Below are 18,424 nucleotides of genomic sequence, written 5' to 3' on the forward strand. Positions count from 1 at the left end.
CATAAACTTTTCCCTTTACAGATCTTCTAGTGTCGATCAGGATGTAAAGAAGTCTGAGCCCAAGAAGTCGGAAAATGAACTTCACTGGGAGGAACTGGTTAGGAATATGACAAGGCCCCTAAATCTTTGCGATTTGGACTTTACGGATCTGAGGGATGATGACGAGAAGGATGTGCTGGCCCCTCGAAGTTTGGGCGCAGGTATACCCCCGCCGCCTCCCCCGCTGGGTGGTGCCATTGCGCCACCGCCCATGATGCCTCCCAACCTGGCACCTCCACCCATGTACGGATATGGCGGCAGTCTAACCAACAGTGTCAATTCGTTGAATGGTTCTATAAATGGGGAACTGGTCAATGGTAATAACACCATCAAAAAGAACAAGAAAACGGTTAGTTTCATCATTGTTTGATAGAAAGAATGGTAACTTACTTATTGCGTTTTTATAAATCCTAAGGTCAAGCTCTTCTGGAAGGAAGTGCGCGAGGACATGATACCGCAGGTGGTGGGCAAGACCATTTGGGATGAGCTGCCCGATGCCAACGTGGACACCCAGAAGCTCGAACATCTCTTTGAGTCCCGGGCCAAAGACTTGATGACCAAGGTTCGTATGCTCTAACCAAAAACACCTCTCCTCATATAACACCCAATTGGTCAAAGGTTCTCGAAATTCAATGGATCTACGATAATTGTGATTAAATTAGTCATAGGCTCTTCTTTAAGTGTGTGTTGCGTTAACAAAATGCGAATGATTTTTGTATTCTTCTTTCCCCTTCTATTTATGGATATATTGTATAATTCTTAATAACTAAATGTCGAACGGTCTGTTTGCGGATAAATCTACATAAATGTTGTGCTAAACTCAAACCAAAATGCAAATATTTCTCAAATATTCAAATGTTTTCCAATGTCTCTAGGAGGTGAGTGCCAATCAAAACGTTATTAAATTTGTTTGTCTTTTTGTCTCTCTCTCTCTCTCTCTTTACAAACATATGTCGCACCATAACTCACGATCTATTGCCCATTATGTTTTGTGTTTTGGTGTTGGTTAATATTACTTTTCTTATACACTCTATCACACCCACGTACACTTAAAGAAACGATCTAGTTGCTAACAGTACAGAACAGCACAGAAACTCCACTCCAATTCCGCACTTTGCACCCTACACTCTCGTTTTCTCTTTGCACCACTGTGTTCTTATCTCTGACCGATCGCAGCCTGATCGAAAGGTATTAACCTTATCCCGCTGACCTTGCAGAAACAACAAGAGCTGAACAAGAGCAAAGAGATCATCGTGCTTGATCACAAGCGCTCCAATGCCATCAATATTGCGATCACCAAGCTGCCTCCTCCGAGGGCCATTAAGACCGCCATCCTCAAGATGGATGCCACTGTGGTCACTCGGGAGGGAATCGACAAGCTACTCAATATGCTGCCCACCGATGAGGAGCGTGGCAAGATCCAGGAGGCCCAATTATCCAACCCAGAGTTGCCCCTGGGCAGCGCCGAGCAGTTCCTGTTGACCCTGGCCTCCATTTCAGAGCTGGAAGCTCGCCTGAAATTGTGGGCTTTCCGTTTGGACTTTGACAACAGTGAGGTAAGTTATAACGCTATAGATTAGAAATTTTAATAACGTCTATCCTAAAATGGCCATTATATTTTTAAACTACAGAAAGAGATTGCGGAACCGCTGATGGACCTCAAGCAAGGCATTGAGATCCTGCGTCAGAATCGCACCTTCCGCAGCATCCTCTCTACCCTGCTGTCTGTGGGCATCTTTTTGAATGGAGCTCCCGTCAAGGGATTCCAGATCGAGTATCTGGCAAAGGTTCCGGAAGTGAAGGACACGGTGCACAAACACTCGCTGCTGCACCACCTCTGCCACATGGTCATGGAGTCGAGCAGTGATACCAGTGATCTGTACTCCGAGATCGGACCCATTACGCGAGCCTCCAAGGCGGATTTTACGGACTTGGCGCACAATCTCAATCAGTTGGAGGCGGAGTGCAAGGCATGCTGGGATCGTCTGAAACTAATTGCCAAACACGACAGCCCGCCACCGTTAAAGCAGAAGCTGGTGGATTTCCTGGCCGATTGTGCGGAGCGCATCATCATCCTGCAAATTGTCCACCGACGGGTGATGAATCGCTACCGGAAGTTCCTTTTGTGGCTTGGAATGCCGCAGCACAGTGTGGCGGAATCGCGTCCCAACGAATTCTGCCGGACACTCTCTGAGTTCGCCCTGGAATACCGCACCACCCGGGAGCGGGTGCAGCAGCAGCTGGAGAAGAAGGCCAACCACAGGGAGCGGAACAAGACCCGTGGCAAGCTGATCATCGATATGGCCAAGTTCAAGACCAAAGATGACGTGGCCGATGACGAGTTGAAGTGAGTTCATAAGTCTCAATTAATTAACCAATTCTTATCGGATGACGTTTAATAATATTAACATGACATTTAGTATATATTTTGTTGTTTCAAACATATTTGATATGATAAATCAAACCACGGGGAAATCTTATCTCTGTTAGAATGACCTGAATTTTCTGATGAACACTTGATTTACAGCTGGGAGATTGTAGTTTCCTTATCGCGTGAAAGGGGGTATAGTTCTTTAACCTGAATCGTAAACGTATTTCATTTCGAGTATCTATATTATATTATAGTAAAGTAGTACTACAGTATATTCGTTACTCGTTCATTATAAATAAATTATACTAATTTATTGAATATTCCAGAAAACTTCTGGACACATCGAGTGCCGACCAGGCCGATGGCACACTCACCTGGCGGAGGCGACGAGCGGAACAGCTCCGCTCACCAATTACCCGCCAAAGCGAGGAGCAGTTCACCGATGGCGACGATGAGATACTGGAATCTCTGGTCAAGACCGCCACCAAGGCTCCAGGAACACGGACAACGCCGAGGGAACGGAAACGGACGCGCCACGCGGATCGCAAATCATGTAAGTTGACCGCACAAGTAATACCATTGAGATCCACGTCCAAAACTCCGATAGAGAGAATACGTTTTAATGAAAAGGTGTTGGTCTATATCTTTTCGAATCGCACACAGCGCGCTATGTCTATAACCTCTAGCTGGATACTTTCAACCAGAAACACACTACACCATCAAGAATTCCACAGAGAAACTACTATATATAGTTATACAAATACTTATTTCCCACACAAAATTCCAAATTTACACAAGTACCTGCAGTTTGTCCCACTTATTTACAATATTTTCCCGATTACGCAGCTTTGGTCCCCCTAGTTTTGCATAGCTTACGAATCTGTTGCCTATATTGGGTTTTAATTTACTTCCATTTCGTTCTTTTACCATTAACGCACCAATCCAACAAACCAATAAAAATCAAATAAAATAAATCCAAACCCAACAACAAATCTGATATATTGACTATCGAAGTGAAGCGCAGCCGCACGCGCGAAGGATTCACAGTTGAAAGAGCACCATCGCCGTAGAAACCGTTACTGTTAACCGAATCCGTAACCGTTGCCAAAAGAACAGCCAACTGTTTTTTAGGTTTTACCTTTTTTGGTTAGTGAATTGAATTGTGTTTAGTTTTACACATTTTTCCTTATGATATGTTTGTTAAAAACCATTACCTTTGGCTTTATTTTGGAACCTTTGGCTTTTGTCAAAAATGCGGGTTTTATGCATGGAAAAACTTACTCTTAAAAGCCTTGAAAGTTTTTTATATACATTCGGTTTGCATGCAATTCAAAGGATATTCAAAAATTCAGGCAACTAACCTGCATGCCCTTTAGACCTAACATTGCATGACTGCCTATGCCTAACTAAATACATATATACTATACTTTTGAAGTCTCTGTTATAATATTTAATATATTTTGCAGTACGTCGCACGCTGAAAAACGGTCTTACCGAGGAGGAGAAACAGCACGTGGCTGCCTTGATACAAACCTATTAGGATTAGGACAGACATATGTATATCGTAGATACCCGCATCACATCCGAGATAATCCCATCCCCCAGTGACGTCACAAGTCGGGCACTACGCGCACAGACTGAAATTGGCGATCTCAGGCGAGCAAGCGAACCCAGAAATTACCCTTTTATACGACAACGTTCGCATAGTTAGTACTGGTTTTTATTATTTTCTATTTACCACGGCAGCAATGAGTACCAACAACAACGCTGCAACGAAAATGTCCTTAAACAAAAGCGTTTATCATCGTGTTTTTCTGTTATACAATTTTTGTTTTGCTTCTGCTAAGTATTATTAATTAAACGTAATTCAATAAACCTGTATTAGTAGTTGAAAACGATTTTAATGTTAGAATTTGGATCACATGAAATTTCGATATCCTCTACGACATCACTCACACGACACGATTTGTGCTTTCTAAATTAACTTAAATTTTAATGTTACGTCTAACTTAATTACGAAAATCAATAAATAAAACATATTTATTACATACGAAATATGTGTGCGTTTTTCCTGCGACTTTTGCGTCGCCAAGCATAATTTCCCAGCGATTTTAGTCGCGGGGAATTCGTCATGTGGATTTCGTGTTAAGAGTATTGCATACTTGTGGGCTGCTGTCTAAAAACCATTTGTGCATGGTTGCTGAACATAATCAAGGCAAAATCCACGGTTGTCTATATCATTGGGCGCTTCTACTCCGTCCGTGTGGAAATAAAGCCGGAATGGACGAACACTTGCTGTGGGGATATATTTAAAACAATATATTATAAAATATCTATTAAAGATACGATTAGATTTAATGATCTAAGTCTGTACCTACATTGCACTGTTTTGGCAAGCATTCCGGCTTCCGCACTAAAAGTGCCTCCACAGACGCGATCCTCGCATCCTGGCAGAGGAGGAATCCGGTCCGCCGATCGAATGCAGCCAATCAGTAGCCAATCGCTTGTGCAACCGTTTAGGTTTGGTGGCATGCCACCACCACCACCCACCATCGTGGCCACCGGATTGTTGGAGTTGCCAGTGAGTGTGAACGATCTGGATCTGTTGTTCTCCAGATCCGGACATGCGTTGTACTGAATGCCACAAAAGTTCCGCTCGTTCCGGATGCAAATGCTGTAGTCCTGATTGGAGAGTTGTCTTCCACCCACCGTGTTGTAATTAAAGCTGCGCACACGCCCACTAATTGCCGTATAGTACTGCAGACAGCCTTGGTCTGCTCGACTGATGCTTCCACAGTGGATTTGGGTGACGCGGATGCGCCATAGACGCGGAAAACTTCCGCTGGTGATCACCGACAAAACAATCGGGTTGCTCTGGCCAAGGCCCGCGTCAATGTACACTGCGAAAACAGAAGGTTGGCATTGAGAAGATGGTTTTGTTTACAGGACTAATCTGATTGTATGCGCATTAGAATAAACACACTCGTTTTGATGGTTTACCATCTAATTCAGCATATTTAAGCGGAAAATGATGAAAGTTTGCGGTGGTTAATCTCTGGGATTTATGTTGTTGTAAAAGCACGACAAACACTCACTGTGATCTCCCGTTGAACTGCCACAAATGGTGGGCGTGGGACTGCCGCCCGATATGAGCAACTGATCCTGGTTGCACAGATGATTGGCTGCCTCTGGCGGAGCTATCGAGAACATATCCAGATCTAAGCGAAGCTGACAGATGTCCGGATGCAGTTTTTGCACGGTTACCTGACAGCTTCCGGTGCCGTCGTAGACATCCGGGTGATTGGGATTCACAAAGTATGTGGAATTCTCGCGTATGACACCGCCGCACGTCTGAAGAACTGAACGAAGGGATTAGAATGGGCGATTGCTGGCACATGGGTGGGAAACTCACAGATGCAGCAGACGCCATAGCCGCCGCCACAAGGACCGGCCGGGATGCCGTTCCGCAGCACACAATCCTTGCTGGGAATGCAATTTCCCTGTTCGCCCGAGGGCGCTGAACAGCTGCCAGGACCGATGGGCACCAGGGCGAAAATGGGCAAAACTAGTGGGATGTTACACAGAATTCAATTCAATTTTTCTTTTTTGTTAACACTAACTGCTAGGCTTAGCCAGCTTTAAGACCCACATTTGGATTCGCGCCAACGTGGTGCAGGAGTTAGCCACTTGCTGCCGAAAAGCATATCGCGCCAACTGTTTGTTGGAGCCTGTTTCTGGATTTTACAGTTGGCCAGGACCAGGAGGCAGGAGAGCAGAGTCAGTTGCAGATGCAACATGGTGAATAATCCACTGGGAGATCGGTAGTTGTTGGGTAGATCCACTCGCGTTGATTTGTGACTTTGTTATGAAAGGCAGCCACCGCGGGGGCGACAATTTATTTCACTCGGCGCGGCAAAAAGTTTAATGACCGCAATTTGTTCAACGCTTTTCGCTTTTTAGTTTTAGTAAGCCCAAACGCAACTGAGTTTAGCTAAATATTAATTACAATAACAAAACGCAACCGTCACAACAATTAGATGCGCCACAATCAACGAAGTGCCGGGGGGCCTTTCGGATGCTTTGGCTGCTTTTGGATGGTTTGAATGGCTTCGATGGGAGGTGGTCCCATCTCTGTGCTCTCGCTTTTCACTGTTTGTTTCCTGTTGCGAATTTGTTTTCCACACATTTGGGCGCCCATTAAATGTGGAGCAACACCACCCGTAGGCCAAATATCGGAGCATGAAAGTGCCGAACAATTTGTTTACGGCATCACAGTCATCACAAAAAATGTTTTGGTACGTAACAGCTTAGCACCATTTTGACGTCATTGCTTCATATGTCTAATTTGATTACGCAGCACTCTTGCAATTGGGTCAATGTCAATTAAATTGCTTAATTTAATTAAAATATACTTAAAGTAAACAGAGATACCTCGAAATTTGTTTTCACTTTTTTATGGCGAAAGAACTGACCTTCGCAATAGAATTTGCGATGCTTTTGGCCATGACAACATGAGATGACCAAAACAACGATAAGCTTTTAGCTTAACAGTGATAAAAAGTGTTTTATTGCTGGAATTCTGAAGAATTTATTTTTCGGCTGCTGACTTGTCTACTAACAATAAATTTGGTTAGTTATATAACAAAAATGACAGATAGATAATTAATGAAAGAGCTAAATAAAAGGTAAAGCTTTGCGCATGATTCTAGTCGAACAAAAATAACAATTACAGATTCGTACAGATATACGTAGTTTTGTTACATATAAGACAATTTTACCATTTGTTAACACATTTACCAAATCTTGGAATTGTTAAACAAGTATACCCTAGGTTAGATTCAAATAAAATACTAATGATCAATGTAATCTACAAATGTCCTCTTTTATCATTGAAACAAACAAATTACTTAAGTTACAAAAATCGTGGTTTATTAACAGTTCAGACATGAGGTAGTGAATGCATTAAAAATTAATTCAAAAGTTCTATAGAGGACTCTCTCTGTCGCATTCGACGGAATCACCCACTTCGCAGAGGTCCACGCAGTATTTGCCCGACTTAATCGAGCAGATCTTGTTGTCCTTGCACTTGGTGACCTGGCCAGTTAGGTTGGTGCCATCGCACATCTGGAAGGTGGTGCGACTGGTGCAGACGAACATACTGTTTCCATCGCAGGTGGGGCAGGATCCATCGGCATCGCCTGAGCAGGAGCTATCCACTATACTGCTGTCCATGCAGATGATGGCCAGGTCGGTGCAGACCTTGTTATCCGGACACTGAAGGACCTGATTGGGCGCCACATTATCGGAGCAGAAGCTATAGTGTGTTTCATTCAGACATTTCACATTGTTGGCTTGGCAACTGTTGCACACTCCTTGGACCATAACTGCCATCGAGCTTACAACCACAATGAGGCACTGAAAATGAATTGTTAAATTGTTAAAACTTTTTCCCAAAATAAATTGCACATTCTCTTACTAGATTTCTTAGGATTTGGGATTGCTGCATTATGCTGACTTTGACTGTGAATAACGGACTAACTGTGATAACCGACAGCTATTGGGCTTTTATATGAACTGACTCTAGAAAACAGCAGATAGCTTCAGCGTTTTATGCCATGGATTAGGTATGCTAAAGATCTTAGAATATATGATACTGTTTGCCCCGTAGCGCTCCCGTGCTACTCGAAGATTGCGCTACTGGGAAGAGCAGTTTTATGGCATTCCACGGCATTGAAAGATAAATGTTATGGCCCCGAGATCATCACAGAGATATGGCCCCAGCCCGGGGTTTATAAAGCTAGCCATTTGCTCCTTAGAGATTTAATCGTAATTTTGAAATGAAAGCGTTCATGTTGACCGTGCTACTGAGTGCTCTTGTGGCACCGGCGATTGTCAGTGCCGCATGTGGCCAGTGTGTGGATGCGCACAGTTGCATCAGTGAATCGGAGTTCCAGTTGTGCTACGATGGTATGTTTTAAGAACTTTCAATGATCCTCCACTTCATAGATCGTGCTTTTAGGTGTCCGGGACCAGACTATCAACTACACCTGCCCCGCATCGAAACCCATTTGCACAACCTACGGGATTATTTGTATGCCCAACGGCACGAATATAGAACGCGGCTGTGGTGATGTCTCCAATTGCGCTGTTTGCTCAGAATCCACAACTTTTGCCTGTACTTCAAGGACCACATTTGCTGTTTGCAACGGTGATGTTGTTTCCGCCAATAGTTTCGACTGTGCAGAAGATTTTGTATGCAGTGTTAAAAATGCAGTCAGCGGAAGGCCTTGTGTTTCCCGGTGCGACTCTTCCGACTCAGATATTTGTGATCGAGTTTTGGAACCCGATGTGCAAACCACCACTACATCAGTGACTCCTACTGTCACAACCCCTCTCACACCCACTGAGACTACCACAGACCCATCCACAGTCACCACTGATTCATCGACAGGATCGACTGGGGATACCTCCACTGGATCGTCTTCCGTAACTTCGTCGGACACACCAACGGACAGCACCGTGACTGTTACTGATTCAGGAAGCACTACCCAAAGTACTGCAACAACTCCAGCCTTCAATGAAAACACCTATTGCCAAGAGATCAACTCAACGGGTCGCTATCCCATACCCAATGACACAGTGTGCACTAGGTAATTGCCACATCATATTTTTATTTATTCTGAAGACAATAATCATTTTCCTGGATTTTTCTAGCTACATCTATTGTATTCTCAGGAGTGGAAGCTGGACAGGATTGCTCTATAATTGCAAAGTGCAGAGACCCTATTTCGATGCTGATATCTTCAGCTGTGGTACTGTGAAACCATCTTATGCCGGATGCACTAATTTAGTCTAAATCGATATAATATGTTACCTTAATAAATAGTACGCCATTTTATTTAGTAAACGAAATTAAAAACGGAACTTTAATGAATAGAAATATTTCTTCTCTGCCAATAGTTAATAGTTTCCATCTGAATTTAGTATTTTGGTGATTTATTTTTTAATACATCCAAGGGGGACTCTCTGTCGCACTCGAATCCACTTTCAGATTTTGTTATTTCACACCGATCCACACAATATTTATTTGATTTCATGGAACAGAAAGTGTTATCCTTGCACTTCGTTGCTTGGCCGATGAGCTTGCCTTCATCACACATTTGGAAGGTGGTGCGGCTGGTGCAAACGAATAGACTTGATCCACTGCAGGGAGGACACGATATTTCGGCATCTGGGGTGCAGGAAGCTTCAGTCGCTCCCTTGGGAAAGCAGATCTTCAGGAGGCTGGTGCAAACCTGGCCGTCGGGACACTTGATAACCTGATCCGACGGAACGGCGTCCGCGCAAAAACTAAAGTGGGTCTCGTTCAGGCACTTGACATTATTTGGCTGACACACATTGCATTTCGTGTCCCCGAGAACAAGGACTGCCATATAGGATATGATCACGATGGAGCACTGAAGAAAGCATTTTAATTGAACACTATTTTTTAAGGATTTCTGTGCCAAGTTACCAAAACTCTCAGAAGCTGAGTGTACTGCATTTTGTAGGCTTTGAATATTTTATAAAGACTAACTGCAATGGCTATCATGCGCTTTTTTAAGTAAGAGCAATGTGCAAACAATTGCATCTGTTTAGTGGGGTCTTACGTCCTGATATACGACCGCAATTATAAAGTACCAGGAAAATGCACTCAATGACATCACATATTAGCGAAACAAACAAATGTTGCAACTGATTCGACAACAGTATACTAGAGTTCAGAAACCTTTCGTTCTTAATATTTAATTATCAATTAAATACTATGAGCAGTCATTAACCTGAGGATTGGCATCACTTACTAAAAACTTTCTTTGAGCAATCCGTTCCATCTATCTGAAGTCCGCACCCACATATCAATCAGAATCTCTGGAAACATTCCCATCATAGGATGATACACCACGAAACAGCAATCATGTGGAAAGCCAAGTCAAATAAAACAATTAGCAGAGAAAAGTAAAGAGTAGATAAACATAGTAGACTAGACATCCACCTATCATAAGCCAACTGTTAGTACCAACAGAACCTTGACAGTGAGCAGTAGCAGTTCGGAAGTCCAAAAATGTCCCAAAGAATGGAAAATGTAGTGAAAGGACTAGTGATGGTAATAACGCTTTTGTGGTATACCAAGATGAAAAGTGAAGAGCAAAAATATTTCGCAGGTGGTTCTAGCTTTAATGGTGGCACAAACGGTGTCCGATTGCAATGTCTGTCAATCAAATCAAGTGGCCTGCATAAACTCCACGTCCTTTTACTTGTGTTTTGGAGGTAACAAATTGCAGAAAATAATTTAAAAAGTTTTTATTGACCTATCGTGATTTCTCAGATGGAACCCCACATCGGGATCAAGTATACCATTGCCTAGAAGGATTCGACTGCACCAATCTCACAGCGATTTGTGTTCAGAAGAGCAGCCAGCGGCCTCCAAGTTGCGGGGATACCTCTCAATGTGGCCAATGCAATGCCAATCGGAATTATCTATTCGCCTGCCAGAGTCGTGGAATCTTTCAGATGTGCTATGGAGCCACTAGACCCACTGGGAAATTTGGTTACTGCCCCACGGGTACGGTTTGTGATGCCAGTAGTACTTCGATTTGTGTGCCTGAGGTCGAGGGTCAAACGCTGACCTGTGACATAAATGACGAACTGGTGGACACCACCACTCCAGCGCCCGTGACCACCGAAACTACTGGCGGTACCACTGAGAGCACTACTGAAAGCAGTACCGATTCAACTGTAACCACCGAGACCACTACAGTGACGCCTCTAACTCCTGCCCAGATGTGCGCCCAAAGGAATGCCACTGGTCTTTTTCCCGTCATTCCTGCGGATCCCTATTGCCAGCGGTGCGTACACAATTATGCGTAAAATTTTCCACATCACTCATTTTATTAAATCACTTATCTTTACAGCTACATTAGTTGCTACTTTCAAAAGAATGTTCTTAGCAAATCTGCGGAATACAACTGTCCCACGGATTCCTGGTTTGTTGCTCAAACTCAGAGTTGCGTCTACGTAAATCCCGGCTACTGTCTTTAATGTTCCGCTCATTATAAATAAACCGTCAAATACTCTTTGCATAGAGATTCCTCTTTTAATCTAAAACCACTCCATTGAGGGTCAAACTGGCCACTGTGGTGGAGCATGTAGACGGTAAGGTGGAGACACAGGTTCTGCTGGCACTGTCGTAGTAGAGGCTACCGGGACATGTGTACATATTGCCACCCCAAGTGCCTCCGTTCAGAAAACAGTCGATGTACTGATGACACGTGGTGCTGGAATCCGTACCCACCGGGTAGTAGCCCGCCGACTGCATCGCCTGGCAATATGCCTCCGGATTACTGGTCGTGGGTGCCGCAGTCGTCGTGGAAGTCGTGCTTGCAGTGGTGGAACAGGTGGACGGCATGGGGGACACACACATCTCGGAGGCACTGTCGAAGTACATGGATCCCGGACAAGTATAGGTCTGGCCAATCCAACTTCCGCCAACCAGAGTGCAGTAGATATACTGGCGACAGGTCGTATACGCGTTATATCCGACCGCGTATTTTCCCTGCGACTGAACCGCCGCACAGTAAATGGATGCCGAGCTGGTGGACGGTGGTGCCGCTGTGGTGGAGCTAGTGGTGCTGCTCACTGTGGTTGTGGTTGAGTCATCGGTATACGAACAGGTCGGCATCACCTGCAGAGTTATGCAGATATATTATTTATTGAGGGGCAGAGGAATATATAATATATTCTGTCACGGAATCAATAGCGTTTTCCTTGACTGCACATTTTGATAAAGTTATTTAAACGAGAGTCATATTAGGAAAGACATAATTGGTAAATAAATAAGTCTAGTTGGTTCCTCAAAACCGCTTAGTTTCCTCAAAATCAATTATAATAATTCAAGCTTTAACGAAACAAATTGCATACAAAGAGCTTATTTTCTCCAGTCACTTAGTATCACATCCTAATGAATAGTGCTTCTTAAAAGTTTAATTTCCTTTCAGAGTCATCTCAGCATCCTGGAGGAGCACCTGTTCTTTAGCAAACATCCCATTTTCACCCAGAAGAAGAAAGGCAAACTTACCCCATCCGCTGGCAGACCGCATATCTGGGTGTCGTTGATGTTGCACACATAACCGGAGGCACAGGTGCCCACCGAATCCTGGACGGTATCTGTGCCCAGGCAGAGGGCGAAGCTCTGGGTTCCGGTGCAGGCGAACGTCTGGGTCTCATCGCACCTGTTGCACTCCTGGCAGTCCGCCTGACCGTCGGATGCCGAGTCCTCCTGCTGGCAGAGCACACCGCTCGAGCCGCTGACGCAGACATAGCCGCTGGGGCAATCGGTGGGCGTGGCCGTGGACAGGACGTCCACCTGGCAGGGCTGCATCTGGGTCGAGGAGTAGCAGGTCAGATTGTTGACGGCGTTGCAGACGTTGCAGGTGCCACGAGTCGAGGGCACAAGGCAACCGAGCAGGAAAAGCAGCAGCGGCAGGCCAAGTGGCAACCAAACACGGTTAGGCGACATTTCGGGTTGGAATTGTTTTTTCCGACTGATGTCTGTGGCTGGCAGGCATATGGCTTAAATAGAGCGCTTTTTTGGCAGATGTTTTGGAGCATGCAGATTGCTCTTAATCCATAAAGACCTCGGCAGGCGGGACCTTGGCTACTGCTCCAATTTAGATAAGCTCTTGCTGCTTTGACGGACCGAAAGGGTAGCATACTTTTTGGCATCGGAAAAATTTTATTGGGTTATTTTTGTTGTATGTTTACATTGTAAGTTGCGATTTATAAAACCGAAAATGTATGAAACCTGTTAGGCGACAAGGATAAATATATATGACTAGCTTTTTTACAACTCAAATACTCTTATCTTAAATAGCTTTCTGGATAAGAAAGTTACCTATATAGTTTGTACAGTTCAGATTTAAATGCAGTTACTCTTGAAAATGCAACGGCAGCTGCTCTTTTTGGGATTTTGGTGGGCCACTCTAGTGAAATTTAGCCAGGCCGAGTGCAATATCTGTTCCTCTGAGAGCAATGTAGCCTGCGTGTCCAAAAATCAGTACCAAAACTGCTCGGCAAACGCTATTCCTACAGGTACCGTGTATACATGTCCGAATAATACATTTTGTACGGGATTGCCAGAGAAATGCACTTCCAACGAGGCTGTTGCATCCTGCAATGAGTGCAGAAAGTGTGACGGAATTATACCATTCGCCTGTACTAGTCCAACAACTTTTGCACTTTGCAATGCTGTGAATGAAATTGCAAGCACCGAATATCCCTGTTCGACTGGAGAGGTGTGTCTATCCCAAATTGGCAATCCTTGTGTGGCCTCACCAAACGGCACAAGTGCCTCGTGTTCCTACTACGCCTTAATAGATGATTTGTGTATCCAAAAGAGCTCCACGGGTCGCTTTCCTTATCCCAATGATTTAAGTTGCCTTAAGTGAGTTGCTTATAACCTATGTTAATATGAGTGCATCTTCATTTTTAATACATTTCATTTTTAGATATGTGCACTGTTTCCGCAAGGGCTCAACCTGGTCCGGTAATTCCTGGCAGTGTCCTTCAAGTAAACCCTACTTCAGTGCCAGCACTTCTACTTGTGTAGCGACTAAACCGTCAACATGTGCCTAGTTCATTGTTATAACAGAAGTCGTGTAATAAATATATATTTGTAAGCTGCTTTTTATCAGTGGATAAATTAACTTTATTAATTCGTCAACAATCTGGCCATAATAACTCTTTGTTGGGAGTTCTAGTTTCCCCGAGTGATAAGATAACTGCAAGAGCATAAAGCCAACTGGTTGGCACCAATATTGCTAGTTTATTGTAAAGATGCTGCGCTGTTTGATCTTGCTGGCACTTGGAGTTTTCGTGGGGATCCGTATTCTCGGTATCCGTGTGGATTGCAATGTGTGTGCCTCCGTGAGCAATGTGGCCTGTATATCGAACACCTCGTATCAATTCTGCTCCGGCAGCGCATTACCTGCTGGTCCCGTTTACACGTGTCCCACGGGTTATTATTGCACCGCAAATGACGAAACGTGCAATACAGACGTGGCCCAAAGATCCTGTATAGGGTGTGGCACCTGCGATAGTGGCAACACTTTTGCCTGCCTCACCGCAAGGACATTTGCCCTGTGCCTGGGAACATCGACTCCTTCCCAGATCGTCGGAAGTTGTGGTCTGTGATTTCAATAATCCGTGGTATTTGTGGTAGTCCAGCGGCAGGATCACAGGCCACTTGTCCAGGCGACAGTAGTGGTACTGGTCTGGATGTCTCGGCAACAACACCCACCACCTATTGTTCCATCTCAGACCTTGCAATTTGGTCTTCCAAATTTGTCTTCCTTCCCAATTGCAATTCAACAAGTTCGTTTGCTTAAACGCTGTTAACTCAGTGTCATTCAAAAATGCTGCGCTTACTGGTCTTTCTGGCCATAGGAGTCCTCGGCTGTCAGGCTCTCTGCAATTCGTCGTGTTCCACGAAGTCTAGAGTGTCCTGTCTCTCACAAACAGAGTTTCAGTTCTGCTCCTCTGCATCCGTGCCCCGCGGAAAAGTGTACTCCTGCCCTAAAAATCACTACTGCACCGGCGAATCCATTGTCTGTAGCAAAAATGTATCTCTGGCTGCATGCAATGGCTGCAATGAATGCTCTTCCGATAATCAATTAGCCACAAGGGCAAGTATTACGGAATATTGTCGTACCTTAAGACGGTCTGGACGATTTCCCCATGTTCAGGATTCTTCGGTATCCATCAAGCAGTAAGTAGATCTAATATTAATACACATTTTGCTTGATATTTTAGCTATTTCAGATACGTCTTCTGCTATTTTTCCGGTGTCAGTGTTTATGGAAATGTGTACTCCTGTCCAGGATCCACAATCTTTGACAGCACCACCGAAATGTGCACTATCCAAACGGATGTTCAGGCACGTTAAGGTAAATAAGTTTCAATGCAAAGGTTAGAGTTTTATTACGAAGATGATGAGCACTATTAACTGATAGTCTAATCAAATAAACTAAGAAAAACGTGACCTCCTGTTAAAAACTGAAAACATATTTAAAACTGACATTGTAAAATATATAAAAATATTTCTTGAAACATTCCGAGGACTTATGCGTTTATTAATTGAAGTTGTAATAAGTGAACTTGTATTTTATTTATATAATTTGTTTTTAAGTCACGTGAATAAAATGCATGCACCACAATTAAAACAGATATATAAACGAAGATTAGCAAACTGCACTGGGATAAGATAAGTCCCACTAGATAAATTGGTTTGCAGGTCTTCCACTTCCTCAGTTTCATTCAAAGATGCTGCGCCTACTGATCGTTCTGGGATTTTGCATCCTTGGCTGCCGAGCAGCCTGCAATACCTGCAACGCTAATGGCGTGTCCTGCATATCGGAAACTGAGTTCCAGTTCTGCTCATCCGCCAGCGATCCCATCGGTACCCTTTACACCTGCCCCACCGGATACTACTGCACGGAGAGCACGCCCATTTGCAGCTCCGTGGCATCTTCGGCAGGTTGTACAGGATGCAATAAGTGCAGCTCGGATAATCGTTTTGCTTGCACCAGTCGGAATACCTTTGCGCTGTGCCTAGGTACTTCTACACCCAGTTCATCGATTGGTGGAAGCTGTGGCACTAATAATGTATGCAACGTGGGCAACCCCAATATCTGTGGCAGTCCTGCCACATACGCAGTAACCTGTTCTAGATCAGGTACGCCAGACTGCGATACCACGGCCATCAAAAATGCCACCGAGTATTGTCAAACCATTCAAACAGCCGGAAAATATCCTTATGGCAGAATTACTTCAACCACCTGCAGGCAGTGAGTGCATTTAATGAAAGTCCAAATTGGCTAGTTTATTTCCAATACTAATCGATTGCCATTCCTCCAGATATGTGAACTGTTACACCGCTGCTGGTATTTTCTATGGAAATGTGTACACCTGTCCAGGACTCACCTACTTCGACAGTACCTCCAAACTTTGCACCACCCAAACGCAGGCCAGATGCTCGGATACTGTGTCTTGTTTGACTCTCAACGCCCGATTATTGCCGTAGAGTTAAGATTCTAAGGGTCTGAGGTATCTTTATTGTGGTAATTATCACAGGGCAAGGGCATCTTAATCAAATGAAGGTAGTGCATTAGAAAAGCAAATGTTGTGCTGCCAACAGACCGTAATTAATAAGTTTGTTGGCTTTAAACTTTAAAGGTAGAAATGAATCTTATTGTCTTGTATGTATTAATGTATATATGCACTATAAGAAAGAAAGAGAAATAGTATTGTTCACCAAGCCAAAATGGTTGATTCAATGAAATCGAAATTCAGAAACGCCGACAAATTCCTCCCAAATTCCCATTGCATTTGCAATTCATCAAGAGAACGTGGCTTAATGAACAAAGTGCAACTTAAATCGATTTTTCCTGCCATTCAATTTGCGCGAGTATTTCTCCCAACAGATGCTTCACATTCAATCCACTGCCACTGGCACATGCAGGCCAAATTGTGGTCTATGCCCTTTATGACGTATACGCCACGTTGGCACTTGCACCTTGGAGCTTTTGCCGGCCTCGCAGGCAGAAGTTTGGAGAGAACTCGCATACAATTATGAAGTGTGCCCAGTAGCTTTAACGTTCACAAGTTTTCCGAGCTTTTCCCTTTTTTTCCCGAGCACATGCCATAAAAAAATCTTTGCCAGACACTCGCAGATTTTTTCCATTCGGTTCTCTTTCCCCGACTCCTCCTATGAGTTGATGTGGGTCAGCTACATGGCCACACGGGTCGCAAAAGTTTGTGGCCTGGTGGCATGCCACCGAAAATTCAATTCGATCCCAAGGCTGTGCCACAAAGTTTTCATTCAGTGTTTTCGGTTTCAATGGTTTCCATTTCACACGCCCCAAAGCCCCAGCTACGACCTCGCCATTTCCCCCCTGCCAAAAATTCAACCAAAACACGCACATAGTTTCTCCTGCGGCTACGTGCACAATGTGCAATTGATTGAAGGGGGTTGGGATGTGCAGGAATTCCGGGTCCAAATGCGGAGGTGAGGTGACTTGCACACACTTTGATGGACACGGTGGCCACAAATTTCTGCGGTCCACTAAGGTAATCCCCGAGTTCCATTAAATCGAAAAGCAAACCGCGTACTTGGTGAAATCTGTATATTTATAATCGGTATATCTCGTTTTAGGCCCAGTCGCATATCTATATTCCAACAATGCTATATACTTTTGGCCAGGGTGATAATCTAGCTGTAGGCGTTGGATTTTTCTTTGCTTCCTAAACGTTTTTATTTAGATTTATGACGCTGGGGGAAATATAGATACGTTAATACGCAAATTATAGAATCACTTAAGCAAAATCCGCCATGACTACAGATTATGAATAGCTTTGAGAAACCATATTTTTCTGTGGAATTTTTAGACCTGAAACGGGTGAGGTATTGTATCGTTCTATACAAAAGAAAATTTAAATTTGGTTTCTGAGTATATACAATCATATTTTGTACTAACATAACTATTAATTCAGTATGCTATGTTTGTTTTCTAAAAATCCATGTTAGTTTTCTACCATAACGATATTACTTGCTTCAATTATTTTATGAATTTAACAATCCTTGCTGCATCCGCGACTGCATTTTCTTAAAACTTTCCCTCTTTCAGCAGAGCAAATACATAGTGCTGGGGGCTTTTAGTGCGCTCTCAACTTTTATTTTCACGGAAAACTTTCGTCCCAAAACCAGCAGATAATGCATATTTCATCAGCTATGTAATCATGGCACTCACGTTCAGTTGGCATATGTGCCACACCAACAAGCCCCCTAATTTTCAACCGCGAGATAACTTTCAGTTGTTCTTGCGACTCATCAACGTCAAGAATCAACAGACCCGACAACGTCGTCATCATCCTCATCGCGGCATAGTTATCCACGATGTATATAAATATAAGTATAATGGC

At 43.9% G+C, this 18,424-nt stretch overlaps 10 protein-coding genes across 15 annotated transcripts in view; 6 read left to right on the forward strand and 4 right to left on the reverse strand.

The window, feature by feature from the left end:
- Window positions 1-4,160, forward strand: part of LOC6604935 (FH1/FH2 domain-containing protein 3) — a 38,798-nt gene extending 34,638 nt beyond the window's left edge. For 3 of the 6 annotated variants that reach the window (XM_032717321.1, XM_032717323.1, XM_032717324.1), the window contains 6 exons: window positions 22-388; window positions 455-601; window positions 1,257-1,595; window positions 1,671-2,386; window positions 2,737-2,963; window positions 3,877-4,160. In XM_032717321.1, the coding sequence (XP_032573212.1) occupies window positions 22-388; window positions 455-601; window positions 1,257-1,595; window positions 1,671-2,386; window positions 2,737-2,963; window positions 3,877-3,950 (1,870 nt within the window). In that variant the 3' untranslated portion in view covers window positions 3,951-4,160. Of the gene's footprint in view, window positions 1-21; window positions 389-454; window positions 603-1,254; window positions 1,596-1,670; window positions 2,387-2,736; window positions 2,964-3,424; window positions 3,557-3,876 lie in introns of all 6 variants that reach the window. The other 3 variants (XR_004361660.1, XR_004361661.1, XM_032717322.1) reach the window with 2 other exon arrangements.
- A 184-nt stretch (window positions 4,161-4,344) lies between these two features.
- LOC6604937 lies at window positions 4,345-6,207 on the reverse strand. The gene is made up of 5 exons (XM_002029744.2): window positions 6,060-6,207; window positions 5,823-5,975; window positions 5,506-5,769; window positions 4,789-5,310; window positions 4,345-4,705 (listed from the first exon to the last, which is right to left on the reverse strand). Exons 1-5 carry the CDS (start codon window positions 6,205-6,207, stop codon window positions 4,587-4,589), a joined length of 1,206 nt encoding a protein of 401 aa, XP_002029780.1. The 3' UTR covers window positions 4,345-4,586.
- Window positions 6,208-7,313: 1,106 nt separating this feature from the next.
- LOC6604938 lies at window positions 7,314-7,944 on the reverse strand. The gene is made up of 2 exons (XM_002029745.2): window positions 7,887-7,944; window positions 7,314-7,825 (listed from the first exon to the last, which is right to left on the reverse strand). Exons 1-2 carry the CDS (start codon window positions 7,914-7,916, stop codon window positions 7,394-7,396), a joined length of 462 nt encoding a protein of 153 aa, XP_002029781.1. The 5' UTR covers window positions 7,917-7,944; the 3' UTR covers window positions 7,314-7,393.
- Window positions 7,945-8,245: 301 nt separating this feature from the next.
- Window positions 8,246-9,350, forward strand: LOC6604939 (cell wall integrity and stress response component 4). Its single transcript, XM_002029746.2, has 3 exons — window positions 8,246-8,377; window positions 8,430-9,060; window positions 9,125-9,350. The coding sequence occupies exons 1-3, from the start codon at window positions 8,248-8,250 to the stop codon at window positions 9,264-9,266; spliced, it is 903 nt and encodes a 300-aa protein (XP_002029782.1). The 5' UTR covers window positions 8,246-8,247; the 3' UTR covers window positions 9,267-9,350.
- LOC6604940 lies at window positions 9,336-9,977 on the reverse strand. The gene is made up of 2 exons (XM_002029747.2): window positions 9,924-9,977; window positions 9,336-9,867 (listed from the first exon to the last, which is right to left on the reverse strand). The coding sequence occupies exons 1-2, from the start codon at window positions 9,951-9,953 to the stop codon at window positions 9,391-9,393; spliced, it is 507 nt and encodes a 168-aa protein (XP_002029783.1). The 5' UTR covers window positions 9,954-9,977; the 3' UTR covers window positions 9,336-9,390.
- A 488-nt stretch (window positions 9,978-10,465) lies between these two features.
- LOC6604941 lies at window positions 10,466-11,529 on the forward strand. Its single transcript, XM_002029748.2, has 4 exons — window positions 10,466-10,553; window positions 10,612-10,717; window positions 10,776-11,295; window positions 11,362-11,529. The coding sequence occupies exons 1-4, from the start codon at window positions 10,512-10,514 to the stop codon at window positions 11,486-11,488; spliced, it is 795 nt and encodes a 264-aa protein (XP_002029784.2). The 5' UTR covers window positions 10,466-10,511; the 3' UTR covers window positions 11,489-11,529.
- LOC6604942 (mucin-5AC) lies at window positions 11,524-12,983 on the reverse strand. Its single transcript, XM_002029749.2, has 2 exons — window positions 12,525-12,983; window positions 11,524-12,131 (listed from the first exon to the last, which is right to left on the reverse strand). Exons 1-2 carry the CDS (start codon window positions 12,963-12,965, stop codon window positions 11,544-11,546), a joined length of 1,029 nt encoding a protein of 342 aa, XP_002029785.1. The 5' UTR covers window positions 12,966-12,983; the 3' UTR covers window positions 11,524-11,543.
- A 386-nt stretch (window positions 12,984-13,369) lies between these two features.
- Window positions 13,370-14,151, forward strand: LOC6604943. The gene is made up of 2 exons (XM_002029750.2): window positions 13,370-13,889; window positions 13,954-14,151. Exons 1-2 carry the CDS (start codon window positions 13,387-13,389, stop codon window positions 14,078-14,080), a joined length of 630 nt encoding a protein of 209 aa, XP_002029786.2. The 5' UTR covers window positions 13,370-13,386; the 3' UTR covers window positions 14,081-14,151.
- Window positions 14,152-14,281: 130 nt separating this feature from the next.
- Window positions 14,282-15,108, forward strand: LOC6604944. Its single transcript, XM_002029751.2, is given in 3 exon segments — window positions 14,282-14,631; window positions 14,633-14,654; window positions 14,656-15,108. Coding segments are annotated over 3 exon segments (549 nt in total). The 3' UTR covers window positions 14,833-15,108.
- Window positions 15,109-15,747: 639 nt separating this feature from the next.
- Window positions 15,748-16,819, forward strand: LOC6604945. Its single transcript, XM_002029752.2, has 2 exons — window positions 15,748-16,290; window positions 16,361-16,819. Exons 1-2 carry the CDS (start codon window positions 15,767-15,769, stop codon window positions 16,524-16,526), a joined length of 690 nt encoding a protein of 229 aa, XP_002029788.1. The 5' UTR covers window positions 15,748-15,766; the 3' UTR covers window positions 16,527-16,819.
- Window positions 16,820-18,424: the final 1,605 nt, after the last annotated feature.

The sequence above is a fragment of the Drosophila sechellia genome, chromosome 3L (assembly GCF_004382195.2).
Source record: "Drosophila sechellia strain sech25 chromosome 3L, ASM438219v1, whole genome shotgun sequence".
NCBI lineage: Eukaryota > Metazoa > Arthropoda > Insecta > Diptera > Drosophilidae > Drosophila > Drosophila sechellia.

Excerpts from the sequence above, each read along its gene's own strand:
- LOC6604937 (XM_002029744.2), bottom strand. The coding sequence starts at position 6,207 with ATGTTGCATCTGCAACTGACTCTGCTCTCCTGCCTCCTGGTCCTGGCC. Across the intron at positions 5,770-5,822 it reads CTATGGCGTCTGCTGCATCT|TTCTTCAGACGTGCGGCGGT; the intron begins GTGAGTTTCCCA and ends CCCTTCGTTCAG. Across the intron at positions 4,706-4,788 it reads GCTTGCCAAAACAGTGCAAT|CAAGTGTTCGTCCATTCCGG; the intron begins GTAGGTACAGAC and ends ATATCCCCACAG.
- LOC6604938 (XM_002029745.2), bottom strand. The coding sequence starts at position 7,916 with ATGCAGCAATCCCAAATCCTAAGAAATCTA. Across the intron at positions 7,826-7,886 it reads CCCAAATCCTAAGAAATCTA|TGCCTCATTGTGGTTGTAAG; the intron begins GTAAGAGAATGT and ends ATTCATTTTCAG.
- LOC6604939 (XM_002029746.2), top strand. The coding sequence starts at position 8,248 with ATGAAAGCGTTCATGTTGACCGTGCTACTGAGTGCTCTTGTGGCACCG. Across the intron at positions 8,378-8,429 it reads GTTCCAGTTGTGCTACGATG|GTGTCCGGGACCAGACTATC; the intron begins GTATGTTTTAAG and ends TCGTGCTTTTAG. Across the intron at positions 9,061-9,124 it reads AATGACACAGTGTGCACTAG|CTACATCTATTGTATTCTCA; the intron begins GTAATTGCCACA and ends GGATTTTTCTAG.
- LOC6604940 (XM_002029747.2), bottom strand. The coding sequence starts at position 9,953 with ATGCAGTACACTCAGCTTCTGAGAGTTTTG. Across the intron at positions 9,868-9,923 it reads CTCAGCTTCTGAGAGTTTTG|TGCTCCATCGTGATCATATC; the intron begins GTAACTTGGCAC and ends TGCTTTCTTCAG.
- LOC6604941 (XM_002029748.2), top strand. The coding sequence starts at position 10,512 with ATGTCCCAAAGAATGGAAAATGTAGTGAAAGGACTAGTGATG. Across the intron at positions 10,718-10,775 it reads CTTTTACTTGTGTTTTGGAG|ATGGAACCCCACATCGGGAT; the intron begins GTAACAAATTGC and ends GTGATTTCTCAG. Across the intron at positions 11,296-11,361 it reads GCGGATCCCTATTGCCAGCG|CTACATTAGTTGCTACTTTC; the intron begins GTGCGTACACAA and ends TTATCTTTACAG.
- LOC6604942 (XM_002029749.2), bottom strand. The coding sequence starts at position 12,965 with ATGTCGCCTAACCGTGTTTGGTTGCCACTTGGCCTGCCGCTGCTGCTT. Across the intron at positions 12,132-12,524 it reads GCGGTCTGCCAGCGGATGGG|GTGATGCCGACCTGTTCGTA; the intron begins GTAAGTTTGCCT and ends ATAACTCTGCAG.
- LOC6604943 (XM_002029750.2), top strand. The coding sequence starts at position 13,387 with ATGCAACGGCAGCTGCTCTTTTTGGGATTTTGGTGGGCCACTCTAGTG. Across the intron at positions 13,890-13,953 it reads AATGATTTAAGTTGCCTTAA|ATATGTGCACTGTTTCCGCA; the intron begins GTGAGTTGCTTA and ends TTTCATTTTTAG.
- LOC6604945 (XM_002029752.2), top strand. The coding sequence starts at position 15,767 with ATGCTGCGCCTACTGATCGTTCTGGGATTTTGCATCCTTGGCTGCCGA. Across the intron at positions 16,291-16,360 it reads ACTTCAACCACCTGCAGGCA|ATATGTGAACTGTTACACCG; the intron begins GTGAGTGCATTT and ends CCATTCCTCCAG.